Raw genomic sequence first — 14279 nt, forward strand, 5'->3', positions numbered from 1 at the left:
TATTTGTAATTATTTATGCATAATGTATAGATATGGTCCATAAGTGATGAATTTGTAACAATGACACAGTAAAAAAAAAAAAAATGAAGTGTTTCCAAACGAATGGTAACGTTAAATACAAATTTCGCATGCAAATCATATTTTGATTTCTATGCCAGTACATCTACAATTTTATAATCAAGTTGGCCTGCTGTGTTCAGAAACATAAAAAAGAAACAACTACAGCAACAAAAAAGGAGGAAAAAAGCTAGCATTTTTTTTATTATAGACCATACTTTACAGATGAAAAAAAACGTTTTTACAGAAATCTTTCCATCAAAATAAGGCTGGAAAAGGCTGTTAACAAACGATACATTATTTTTATGTTTAAACAGTACTGGTATCATACTTTGCTGTTTTAATGGGTTTCAGTGAAAACATAATTTTTGCCCTTAAAGTCCTTTTTAACAATTTTTTGTACATGGTGTAAAATAGATTTGTAAAATTAATATAAATATGTATAGGGAAAAAGATAAATTGTTCTTAAGGACAGACAATGGTTGATATGAAACCTAGCTGATGTAACTAATTTCTGAAAATCCTGTCTGTTCAGGGCGTTTTGCTTCAAAAAGAAGTCTTCGTCAGGCATCTCCAAAGTGGAAGTTCCTCAAAAGGTAACTGGTTCAAGTGTCTTAGCAAACAGGAGTGTCAATATTCCCAGCAACTTTGAAGTAACCAAAAATCCTGTGACGTTTTCGCAAAAGCCAGAGAGAGTGGCACCGAAAGTCAACTTCTTCACTGCGCCCAGCAAACCAAAGACAAATACAGTTAATCCACTAGCAAACCCATTCGCTTTGAACAAAACCCCTCTTGTCCAATCTACCATTAAGGCTTTGCCCAAATCTGCAGCCTTGCCTAAGGACTCAACTAATGATCAAACTGTGGAGCTTAAGCATGACATTTCTCAACTCTCATTCAATGAATGGGATGACTTGGATGATTTTGAAACTCCAGTCAAGAGCAGAGTAGCATCCCCAGTTGCAGGGACCTCTACGAAAAAGCCAAGTGTATCAGACCAGAACACATCCTCAAGCTGCTCTTCTAAGTGTGAGGAGACTAAAGTAAATGAGGAGTCACTAGCTACAGAAACCATAACTGCCCCGAAGGACGTCCTGTCAGCTGCTAATGGAGTCAGCACAGAGACTGCAGAGAGAGAGCCAGAGGACTCACCCATTAAAAAGTCCAAAAGACCTAAGAAATCAGTCCAGCATACAGCATTACTTAGTGACACGGAAGATGAGGAAATAATCCACTGTGTTTCACCGGATACAAACCAGAAGAATTTCAAAAGTGTGGCAGGTCAGTGCATTTAAATTGTGTGATTTGTAATGTTGTTCTTTATTTGTTATAGAAATGGTTGATGTGTGTATGGCCTACAAGTCAAGTCATATTTATTTTGATAGGATTTTTAAAATGTAGATTGTGACAAAGCGGTTTAACATGGATGAAGACAACTGAATGAAAAAGCATTCACACTATTTCAGATTGTAGAACATTCTAGCATGTCACAATGATAATAATAATAATCAGTTTTTGATTACAGTTGCTGAAAAAGATAAATGGGGTGAGCCAAATGTCATAGACAGTGATGACTGTGAGGAGAACAACCATTATGAAGGTTTTGAGGATTTCATCCCCCCGTCCCCTATTCCAGAAGAGATCAGTCTCTCTGTCTCAGATAAGGAGAAAAGGTGACCTTTTGTAATTAAATTAATAAATTAATTTATTATTTTTTTTCTTTGGTTTAAGTTTATTTAACAGCTCTTTTATTTTGTAGTTCATCTGAGCCTGTTACTCCTGCTAACAAAAAAGAATCTTCTCGATCTGCCTCAGGCCTGCCAGCACCCTTGGATCAATCTGCCAAAGGATTAAAAGGTATCATTCATTAATAAATTTGAATAATTATCCTACTTTTTAGCATTCAACGAACAATTGTGTGAAACGCTGTATCTAAAATACATGTGTTGTCATTTAGGAGCTGATGACGCTCTCTTTAGTGTTATGGAATCTATCTGTTGTCTAGTGGACACTATTCCTGAGCATGAGCTCATAGCGCTGACCTGTGGGACTGAGCTTTTACTGCAGAGAGCACACAGGTAAAACAATTAAAGAGATAGTTTTCTGAGTATATATATATATATATATATATATATATATATATATATATATATATATATATATATATATATATATATATAATAAAATCTAAAAAAGTTTTACTACAATTTTTTTTTTAATAAAGCTTGATATATATATTTTTTTTGTATTTTATTTAATGGGTCATAATTTTCTAGTCCACTTTGTTTCAAACCCTTAAAATTTGCTTTGTAATCTTTCTTTGAAAATTTTTACAGAGAGAACAGAATAAAGCAATACAAATGAATCATGCATTTTAATTGTTTTTTTAAGTGTTTTGGAGAGACGCAGTCATTTTATATCATGAGAAATGTACTTGTATAAAATATGTATTGTAGCTCAGTTTGTGCTGTGTACAGTGTTATTAGACTTCAGCCACTTAAATGTCTATGAGCAACTTAAAAAAAAAAAAAAAAAAAGCACAAATGTCAGGGCATGTCAGAACTTCTCCGGGCCCCAAAACAACCTTAGACGACAGAGGGATATAGTGATAGTTCAAAAAACAGTTACTATTGACTTCTACTCCTACTATGAATGTCTGTGTTTACTGGTCTCCAACTTTCTTCAAATGATCTTCTTTTGTGTTCACCAAGACTGGTTTGGAACAAGTAAAGGATGACTGAATTTTCATTTATGTGTGAACTGAATATGAATGTAGGCCTTACAGGTTTTAGATGACATAAAGATGAACTAATTATTCAAAAGTATTACATGTTTAGCTTGCTGTCATATATCTGAATGAAATATTCAAATTTTCTACTTTTTAAAAATAATGCTAAATCCCCACAAAGCAGGTTAGCTTTATATAACATTACCACATGTCTTTGTCTTTACCACAGGAAAAGGATTCTTGCTAAAGGTGGGTCATCTAGAACATCTCATTCAGACTCAGTATCAACTCCTGGTTTCCTAAACAGACCTACGTTTGGAGTTACACCCTCCAATCTGACATCCCTGACCCCGGTAACTTCAGGAAAAGGAGAAGGTGTCAAAACTGGCTTTTCTTTTCGCAAATCCATTGCCTCTGTCATGTCTGTGGGTGATGAGAGTGTTTTTGAGGATTCTGACTGCATCATAAATGGAGTCGAAACACCTGGTGGTACCTGGAATCCTAACAGCTCCACTAAAATATCAGCTGGTAGGGATACCTTTAACGGGTCAATCCAAACTTTAAGCAAACCTGAGTCAAAGACAGATAAATGCTACTCAAGGTTGTCCTTCAATGAGTCAAGCAATCAGACTGACCTGTTTTATTCCCCCAAGAGAGTGGATTCAGGCAGCAGAAATGCTGACAGCAGTGTTGAGATCAACATTGCAGGATCCAGCTCTTTACGAACAGGAGCAGAGCCAGTTGATGATTTTTTACTCGATGACTTCGATATTGATGATTTTGATGAGAATGATATTCCAGATTATTATGAAGAACCTCCAAGTGTCTTGGAATCAAGAAATAACTCTGGTGTAAAAACACCATCAGTACAGGAGGGAGGATCATCAAAATCTTTTGAGAGGAAGACATTCACACCACCAGCACCAAAGTCTATTAAAACTCCCAACCCAGGTAACTGTGTAATATATTATCTTTCGTCATTTAGTAACTTAAAGACCTCAAAAAGGACTTGATGTTCATTGTTCTAAAACATGTGTTTGCTTTGATCTGCAGAACCTTTGTACAGAAACCCAGCTCATGACCGCTTCAGAGGCTTTAACTTTCCTCATAGCCCAGAGATGATGAAGATCTTCCATAAGAAGTTTGGACTTCATCAGTTCCGCTTTAACCAGCTGGAAGCTATTAATGCCTCGCTGTTAGGAGAAGACACATTTGTATTGATGCCTACAGGTTAGTATTATAGCAGCATTAATAAGGTAGATTTGAAATCCCAGTTTGTTGTGTGTTGACTACACATGCAGTTTATTTCTTGCAGGTCTACATATTTTACAGTATACTTTTTCATGTTAATAAAGCCATAATTATAAAATATAAACACACACTGTTCTTTAAAAAAAAAAAAAAAATAAAATAAAAATATATATATATATATATATATATATATGTGTTAATAGATTTTTTTAAAATAAAAATATTAGATACATCATAATTGCACCAATGCACTTTGGTTCACTCTCTGTATGAAGCAGGTCGCGCGCCAGAAGCGTTGCTTGGCGACGCGCCACGCAGTTCATATTTCAGCCGCGCCACAGAGCGCCATCTGATTAGTTTCATGTTAAATATCATGCGAATGTGTGCGTCTGGTGTGTGATACTTTAAACTGTCATGTGCACGCCGTGTTGCGGCGCTTCTGGTGTGCGACCTGCTAGAATGCCTGTCTGGATTTTAATCATGGTAGAGACGGATTGAACACAGAGATTAGACAGCCTATTTAACCCTATTTAAGCTGCTATTTAATCTCAACTTGATCTCTCAACTCGATCTCTTAACATGTATAAAGGACATAAACACCTGCCATGTGAAAAACCGAACCGATCTTATAGTTCGAACAGTGCTGATCTTAGCTTGGTTTGAACACGAGCAGAGGTGAGCTGCTGTAGCAATGAAAATAAAAATACCCGCCCCCATGACGCCCCCCTAGTTGAAACCCAGACATGCAGTCAGGCAGCATAATACAGAGAGCTATTTAAAAAGGGGAAAAAAAGAAAAATAGAATAAATATATGATTTTATATTAGACACATCTGGTGCTTGTATTTGCCCTTGCTACACTTCCATAACTTCACGCATTGGGTTAAATTAGGCTTTACAGTTTCCATGTTCAGTCCTTTACTTCCACTGTATCTAAGGCAGCAGCATTACAACCATTCAATCAGAAAACAAAGTCAAAGCCGAGCTGACAGCCAATCTTTCCTAGACTCAGCAAAACTTGCACAAAATACCTCTGTATTCCTGCAACTGCAATATTTACACAAATATGTATTTTTTTAAATCTTCTGCAATGATATTTAACTCGTGAATTTGTTTTACATTTATTTACACCTTTTTGACCAATTTATGTATGGCATGGCCATTAAAAATACAATGTTCCTTAACCAGATGGTTTTTCAAGTTACTTAAAAAGAAAATGTTACTTCAGTCATGTTGTTGTAATGTTTTAAGTTGACTAGTTACACAATAAAAAAAAAAAAAAATCGAAATTGTGAATCGGTCAAACTTTTTAAAAAAACTTGATTTTTTTTTTGCCAAATCGCCCAGCCCTATATATATATATATATATATATATATATATATATATATATATATATATATATATATATATATATATATATATTATTAGTATTTTTTATATAAGCACTAAATATTTCAGTCAGAGGGCAGAAGATGTATAGAACATCGTGTACAACCATCTCAATTTCTGTTCCTTTATTTTCAACGTTTTTATTTGACAGCAGTATATCTAAAGTGTTTTCTGATGATTTAATTCTACAATGTAAAAATAAAAATCTCATTTTCCAGGTGGTGGTAAAAGTCTCTGTTATCAGCTTCCTGCTTGTGTCTCTGCTGGGGTGACTGTAGTCATTTCTCCTCTACGCTCTTTAATAGTTGACCAAGTACAAAAACTCACCACGTTAGATGTAAGTCCTCCTTTTTTTATGCCCAGTCATTTTATCTTCTCAATTGCAACAGTTTGCTTACTTTTGCAGTTTTTTGTTACAGATCTGTGCAACTAGTTTGTCCGGGGACAAAAAAGATAGTGAGGCTGCCCGAATCTACATGCAGCTGTCCAGGAAAGATCCTGCCATCAAACTGCTTTATGCTACTCCTGAGAAGGTGCAAGTCTGAAGCCAGCCCAGTCTTTCAAGTATCACACAAACCTGTCCTTCTCAGTGTTGATGAGCAAAATCTTTGTTTTTAGGTTTGTGCAAGTGGGCGGATGATCAGTGCACTTCAGAATCTGTATGAAAGAGGTCTGCTGGCTCGCTTGGTCATTGATGAGGCCCATTGCGTCAGTCAGGTATACCTTATAAATGATACATTGTATTGTGTAATGAAAACTGTTTAATTCATGTGGTTTGATTAGTAAATACTACAATAGTTGTATTGGGAAAAACTCACTGGCAGAAGTTCACTGTTTCTGATGCTAGAACTACTGGATGAATATTAAATTCAGGGTGTTTAATTTATTTATTTTTTTTAAGTATCTGTAAGCTGGGACCATTGTCTTCAGACATTTTAATATTGCATTTTTTTTTAGATAATCTCTGTTAAAATGCATGATAATTACCAGCACAACAGCTTGTTTACAGCACTAACAACATAGATGCTGTTTTTTTTTTTCGTTTAACCTCCAGACAGAGAGTGAATTACCATTTTTATTTAGACTTTTTAGTTTTGTACAACGTTTAAATGATTTAATGTAAAATAGTGCTAAATAATTCATAATAATAATAATATATATTTTTAAAAATGACTTAGCAATTAGTTTCAGCCATTTTGCTTGTAAAAAAAAATCTGAAGAGTCATGGGCACAAAAGCACAACTTGTAAAAGGTTTGTAATATGCATACTTTTTTCTTCTTCAGTGGGGTCATGATTTCAGACCAGACTACAAGCGCTTGCATGAGCTCAGGCGGATGTTTCCCAATGTTCCTATAATGGCACTGACGGCCACAGCCACTCCTAGAGTTCAGAAAGACATTCTTAACCAATTGGCAATGACACGTCCTCAGGTGTAAGTCTCTTCATTTTAGTTCCTGACCATTTTTTTTAAAGTATTTATTTATTGTAGAACATGATATTCTCATTTTTACATTGTTTGTAATTAGGGTTGGGTACCGAAACCTGGTGCCATTATAGCACCCGTACCTTGGTAACCGGTATGTACCGGTATTAAATCAGCGTATGAATTTCGGTGCCTAATTTCGGTGCTGCGGCAAAAACGTAAGCAGCATCAAAGGGGTGCATCAAAAAAGGCACACATAGGTGTTGTGTCACACCATAACTAAACATTTAATTCTGAACAACTTTGAGGAATACAAACAGGCAATATATCAGGCGTTTGTTATTGTCGCTAAGGAACAGACAGAAGTAACATAGTACAGCGCATTTAGCCTGGTTTTCGGTGAGCGAGAGTGACACTCTTCAGATCTACACGCGTGATCACGTTCATCCAATTTGCTTAAGCTAAGCATTCTAAAGCGTATTTTACAAGCAAGGATTCTTACACAGAAACTGTCTTTACAATAGTTGCGTGTAACGCCTGTTTCACACCGCAAGCGAAAGCAGTGGAGAGCAGAAGCAGCACGCAGGCTTTTGCAGAGATCAATCTATCTCTATTTCTATCTCTATGTCTATTCTATCTAGTTATGTATTTCTCTCTATATACAAATTCACTTAAAAAAAAACTTTTTATCTGCACTAAGGTTCGCGGAAAACTCCTCCTATGCTGTTTCTTTTAGCTGCAAGTCTTTATTTCAGAACACAATCGCCTGTGATATGTCAATTGGTTCTTGATTTTCAGGATGTTTTAGGCATAGTTATAATAATATTTATATAATATAGTCCGCTTCAGTAATGCCCAGCGGAAGAGTAACAACTCGTGCAAAGGATGAGACGGACAAAAGTAGTCAATGCATGCCCTTCATTTACTTATTTTCGTGTTGTCAGGTTCACAGTGCAAACAGCTTTCGGGTGGAATAACTTGAGTGAACATAAAACAAAGCCGAGTAAAACTTTTTTCCTCTGCTTCAGCTGCACACACAGCACACAGCGAGCTCACATCATCCAGCATGTGTGTCGAACTACACTACCCACTTCGCTATGGACTACAACTCAACTTACAAATAGCAAGTCTTAAAGCGACTACTCCCCTCTCCTACAACACTAGCGTGCAACTTAAGCAAAACTGATACTAAAATTGTTTTACGTTTGGTTTTGTAGTTCGGGCCTAAATAAATGTTTGTTGCAGTTTTTAATCGTTTAAGTTCATTTGATTGACTATATATAAATCAGTTGATATTATTAACGCATTTATTGGGTAAAATTGCTACTTTTTACTGTCATTCAATGTGTTTTGGTCATTATCAATGCACGAAATAAACAATAAGAAATATAACTTATTATGAGTCCAGAATAATAATTTTTTTTTAGGAAACACTGTAAAGATTTTTCAGAAACATTATTTTAAATGAATGGGAGGGCAAAATAAATTGACTTCAACTGTAGGCCTGTTAAAGTTCACAGGTGCAACAATGTGCCTTGATGTACTTGAATGTTAGAAATGTGTTTTCCTAGATCAGTATAACGTTACTTGTCCAATAAATGAACAAGGAAGATTATTTTGAGTTTAAGTTATTTAATTATCTTGTTCATGAAGACTGCAGAGTAATGCATGAAAACAAATGACTTTGAATAATGTTTTAAGTATTTTTTGATGTATATGTTAAAATGTGCTCCTAAAAGTGTGTGGCCCCTGCCCGCACCCACAGGTTAATAGTAAGCTAATGTAATTTCACAATGCAAATCTTAAATTCATGCTAACCAACGAATGATCAAAGGAAATGTATGTAATGCAATATGAATTGATGTTTATATTAAACTGTAATTATATTGTTTTATTAAAATGATTTTTAAAAATATTTTAAAATAAAATAAATACATACTTTTAATAAATAAATACTTTTGTAGAGTCATTCACCATCATTTTGTGGCTAAAAAGTATCGATTCAGGCACCGTTTTGGCACCGGTATCATTTTAAAAGTATCGATTTAGCACCGGTATCGAAAAAAACCAACCCTATTTGTAATATTGATACATGAATGATTTGAACCCTATCCTTTTTCTGAAATATAAAGTATCATTTAGACTGAATTAAAATTGTAACTTGTAAGTTGATTTGATTGTCCTGGCAGAAAGGAAACCATGTGTAGAGCCATTAAGTAGTTTGGGCTACTATGATATATAAAGATATAGAAAAAAATTAAGTGACATCTTGCAACTTCTGTTTTTCTGGATTTGCAATTTATAGTTATTTACAAGTGTAAACTGCTGTTTTTGTTTTGTTCTGAAACTGCTGATGACATTTCTTCCAAATAAAAAGATTATGACTATTTGTGATATAATTTTCATAGATTTAAGCAATATCTGATGGAATAATCCTGAAACATTTTTATTTTTTGTAAAAATAAAGCTCTGGCAATATTTTTGGCATTATTTGACAGTTTGGCATTATTTTTTACAGAAGAGATTTGTTCAAAAACCCTGTTATCCAGTGTAATGTGACAAGTTAAGTTTCATGACTTTTATAAAATAAGTAATTGAAGAATTCATTCATTTGTTTAAATCTTCAACTTAGAGTTTCCAAATACAAACCAAATTCCAGAATATTATAAAAATTGAAGCAAGCAATTTTAAAATGTAAACACATTTAAAAAAAACAAAGATGCCGTGTGTTCACACGTTTTTATATATTTTTAGACATCACATTGTTTCAATATGTGTATAATATTTTGAGTGAAATGTCAATATATTTTGACAATTAGTATTTTTCTTTTTTATCAGACCGTCATAAAAATAAAACAATTAACATTTTACTCAAGCACATATCTAGAAAATATTTTTCGTTTTATTCTTCAAAGAATCCTGGTAAAAACTTTTTTGTGTTTTCGCAGATTTACTATGAGCTTTAACAGGAACAATCTGAAATACTCAGTTTTGCCTAAGAAGCCCAAGAAGGTTGATGAGGAATGCATTCAGTGGATTAAGAAATATTACCCACGTGAGTGCTGTCCAGATGATATCAATTTAGCTGAGGATACTTTCTCACCACAGCATGGAAACCCTATAAATCATGTTGACCGTGTGTGTAGGTGACTCTGGGATTGTGTACTGCTTGTCTCGTAATGACTGCGACACTCTGGCTGACAGTCTTCAGAGGGCAGGGATCGCAGCGCTGGCGTATCATGCTGGCCTAAGTGACAGCGACAGGGAATATGTCCAGAACAAGTGGATCAACCAGGACGGCTGTCAGGTAAGGCTCTCCATTTTTCCAAATGCTATAAAACACACTCCAGTCTTTTTTTAACCTGGCATGTTGTGTTATGCTCCCAGACATAACATCATGTATTTGTGTTTGATTTTTAGGTTATGTGCGCAACCATAGCATTTGGCATGGGAATCGATAAGCCTGATGTCCGTTATGTGATCCATGCGAGTCTCCCCAAATCAGTGGAGGGTTACTACCAGGAGTCAGGCAGAGCAGGGCGAGATGGAGAGATTTCCCATTGTGTCCTCTTCTATTCCTACAGTGACGTTATCCGCATCAAGAGACTCATTGCTAGTATGTTCTTGTTGATTTTTGTTTATTTATTTTTTACTGGACTGAATGTAACATTGATCTTTTTAATCATAAAGGATCTCTTATGGAATTAAAATTAACATGAGCAGGGCATAGACTTGTAACATACTAAATTTAAATATCACAATTGACCTTTCGCTAAGCCCCACCCTACTTAGTTCAGGGCTCGAAATTAACTTTTTTATTTGGTAGCACCGGTGCTCCCAACTTCAAAAATTTAGGAGCACCAGAAAAAATTTAGGAGCACCCACCAAAAATGATTGAGCACCGCTGCAAATTGTATTTTAAGGGACTTATTGTATTTTAAAACAACATCAATTAGGACTAACAAAAACCAGAAACAACTATCTAATGCTGAGATGACATTGATATTTGTGTGCAATAATTCCAAAATGTATATGTATTATAATTCTAGAATATTAATGATGATGAAAATGACAATAATAGTAACAATGAATTACATTTCTCATCATCATGCTGCCTTGAATGTGCTTGAATGCAAGTTATCTGCTATAAAAAGTCTGTTGCTTTATGAAAAATAAATGTATAGTTTGCATCAAACAAAAATGAAGCATTGCAGTAACAGGGTCCCCGCGGGTCCTTAAAAAGTCTTAAAATGTCTTAAATAAAATTTTCGATTTTTAAGGTCTGAAAATGTCTTAAATTCTGTAATTTTCCATAAGGAGGTCTTAAATTTCATGTGGGATCTTAAATATCATGTCCGACTCGTCTTATGGCGGCAAATCAATGCCAATATTAATCGAGCGCAGCGGTGATGTTTGCGCGTGAGGAGAAGTGAACCGTGAGCAGATTACAGGTCTAGACGCGAGAAAATTACAGCTCGCGAGCGCACAGGGGATCTTCACGCGCGCGCTCAACTGATGCAGCGCGAGAAAACAAGTCCCGCGCGCGCACATTATCATCTGTGCGCACGATGTACGCTCTCGCGAGCGAGGTCATGCCTACAGCGCGCGCGCGATCAGTTCTCTCCGCTCGCTCGCTGGTTCTTCTCTCTGCTCGCGCGAAACATTTTGGATTTTTGTGAGTCCTAGGGCGGGACTTGGTTTTCTTGTTATCTCTAACGCTATTGGCTACTCTACCTTTCCAGAAGTTAGCCGGGATTGGACGCAGGTAAGCTAGTTTCCCCGTTAAATAAAAATATATAGGAAATCTTATCATAATGTCACAGTGTGAAACATAGACTTACTTTCTCAGTAATAATAGGTGGAGACTTACTTTCAATAATGAGATATTTCTTGTAATAATTAATCTCATAATAATGCCTATTCTTACCATCATGACCAAGTCATATAATGACATATCAAAATAATGAGATATATTCTTGTAACAAACTTTATTACTTGGGAGAGAAAGAGAGAGTTATACCATGTGGCAAAAGATCTCTCCATTAAACAGAAATTGGGGAAAATATACATGGGCTATTAAATCAGGACGAATAATTCAGACTTTAAATGTGTTTTGAACCATTTGATGAAGTTTAGCACCTACATTTAAACTGAACTCAAGCCAAACGTGTTCAAATTTATAAAAATCTTTTTTTTTCTAAGACTCATTGTCCTTGACTCATTTTCTGTGAAGAACAAGTCAGAATAAATTGGATGGACAATAGTATACAAAATAGGCTATACATGCATGCAGTGCATAAAGTACAAAGGTTTATAGTAAATATATTGCCATTAGTCTGTTATTCCACTATACAGTTAAAGTCAGAATTATTAGCCTGCCTGAATTAATAGCCCCCTGTTTATTTTTATCCTAATTTTTATTTAACGGAGAGCAGATTTTTTTCAACACATTTCTAAACATTATAGTTTTAATAACTCATTTCTAATAACTGATTTATTTTATCTTTGCCATGATGACAGTAAATTAATATTTGACTAGATATTCTTCAAGACACTTCTATACAGCTTAAAGTGACATTTAAAAGCTTAACTTGGTTAACTAGGCAGGGTAATTGGGCAAGTTATTGTATAATGATGGTTTGTTCTGTAGACTTTCGAAAAAAATAAATAGGTTAAAGAGGGTAATAATATGGACCTTAAAATGGGTTTTAAAAAATTAAAACAGCTTTTATTCTTGCCGAAATAAAACAAGAAAAAAGTGGGCTACTAATTTTAACTTCAACTGCATATGTGACCTTTAAGATGTGGGCCTGTCGTATAGAAAGTAGTATTTGTATGCCTCTGAAATGGAATGATGTAATGGATAGTGAGTAAAGCCAAACGAAGATTGTAGAAATTAAATTGTTGCTCAATAGGTGGCGATAAACACCCATCTGAATGTCTGTCACTGTATTTTTTATGTTTAATTGGGCTAATCATTTTTGATTGAAGTCTTTATATGCAGGCTATTCAATCATTAACTAAAAATGAGATTGAAAAATATATATAATATATAGATATATATATTTTACACTGATCTATATTACAAACAATGTTAACAATTATAATAATATACAAAGCTGCACTGCACATATAGTATGCATTGTATGGAAAGATCTAAAACGCAAATAAACTCTTCTGAAGACAATATTTCCTAGAAAGATCATCCCCAAGTGTAATAATGAGCACTGCTGTTGTGGTTAATAATGAAGTAAAATACAACAAACCAGACAAGTGCTGCACGGACAAATCAAATAGGTTCAGAAAGTCATGTTACAAGAATGCAAGTCATTATTTTGGATATTATTTGACTGTTTCTCGAGATTGAATCCTCATAAAGTTCATAAAGTTGTCAGAAAGTTTCTTATGATTATGACTTGCAAATTGTATATATATTTAACGGCGTGATCTTTTAACTTGCGTCCAATCCCGGCTAACTTCCGGAAAGGCAGAGTAGCCAATAGTGTTAGAGATAACAAGTAAACCAAGTCAACCAAGTAATCTGCTCACGGTTCACTTCTCCTCGCGCGCAAACATCACCGCTGCGCTCGATTTATATTGCCATTGATTTGCTGCCATAGATTTGCCGCCATACTTCACCACATCATTCTGTGTTCACACTGAACATTTTCCTGTTTTTTTTTTTTTTTTTTTAGGTAAAGTCTTAAATTTTCATTTTAGAGGACTTAAAAAGGTCTTAAAAGGTCTTAAATTTTCTGTTAAAAAATGTGCAGATACCCTGAGTAAGAAATATTTATTTTGTACTGCTAAACAGCATATATATGCATGTCAGTTTAATAAATAATATTTCTGCTGCAAAAAAAACAAAAGATTATAATAAAATATTAAATTCAAGGCTGAAAGCTGCAAAACAGTCATCAGTAGCCTAACTAAATAAAAAAAATAATATACACCTCAAGAAAGAATAGGCAAAAGAAAGTAAGTAAAGTCTCCCTTCTATCACTCTTTAAAAGTTTTGGTTTCAGTTTGTGTCAATTTAAATGTTCCGTCTGAGCTGATTTTCATTTTTCTGTGTTTGTGGAAAAGCAGGCGATCAGCTGACCCCATTTATGAGCAGGTTGAGCATCGGCGCAATACCGCTGTTTGTTATGAGACGCAGTTTCAGTGTAAACTTAGTAAAGGCGAGCTTCTTTGGCGATGATACAGTATTAGATTTGACTTTTAGCGGACATTTGCGCTGAACACGCAGTGAATGTAACGCATGATGATTCGGGCACCTTCTCCAAGAAGCGCATACTCGATTGATCTCAGCTGGCGGATCAATATTCACCACGTGTCATGATCGCTCTCATCTGCGCCTCAACTTTAGGTGGGGTTTGCACTTTGCAAACCTGCGTGCTTTAAGTTTTCACTCTTTAGCCGTTTGCATT

General features: G+C 35.0%; 1 protein-coding gene across 6 annotated transcripts in view; it reads left to right on the forward strand.

Moving 5' to 3' along the window:
* Positions 1-14279, forward strand: part of blm (BLM RecQ like helicase) — a 29569-nt gene that overhangs the window by 1003 nt on the left and 14287 nt on the right. For 3 of the 6 annotated variants that reach the window (XM_087293216.1, XM_087293214.1, XM_087293215.1), the window contains 13 exons: positions 593-1338; positions 1583-1730; positions 1817-1914; positions 2015-2135; positions 3015-3736; positions 3839-4015; positions 5644-5762; positions 5845-5958; positions 6044-6142; positions 6710-6858; positions 9798-9904; positions 9996-10156; positions 10270-10465. In XM_087293216.1, coding sequence (XP_087149342.1) covers positions 593-1338; positions 1583-1730; positions 1817-1914; positions 2015-2135; positions 3015-3736; positions 3839-4015; positions 5644-5762; positions 5845-5958; positions 6044-6142; positions 6710-6858; positions 9798-9904; positions 9996-10156; positions 10270-10465 — 2957 coding nt within the window. Of the gene's footprint in view, positions 1-592; positions 1339-1582; positions 1731-1816; positions 1915-2014; positions 2136-3014; positions 3737-3838; positions 4016-5643; positions 5763-5844; positions 5959-6043; positions 6143-6709; positions 6859-9797; positions 9905-9995; positions 10157-10269; positions 10641-14279 lie in introns of all 6 variants that reach the window. The other 3 variants (XM_087293218.1, XM_087293217.1, XR_015515016.1) reach the window with 2 other exon arrangements.

The sequence above is a fragment of the Danio rerio genome, chromosome 18 (genome assembly GCF_052040795.2).
Source record: "Danio rerio strain M-AB ecotype USA chromosome 18, GRCz13ab, whole genome shotgun sequence".
Classification (NCBI taxonomy): Eukaryota; Metazoa; Chordata; class Actinopteri; order Cypriniformes; family Danionidae; genus Danio; species Danio rerio.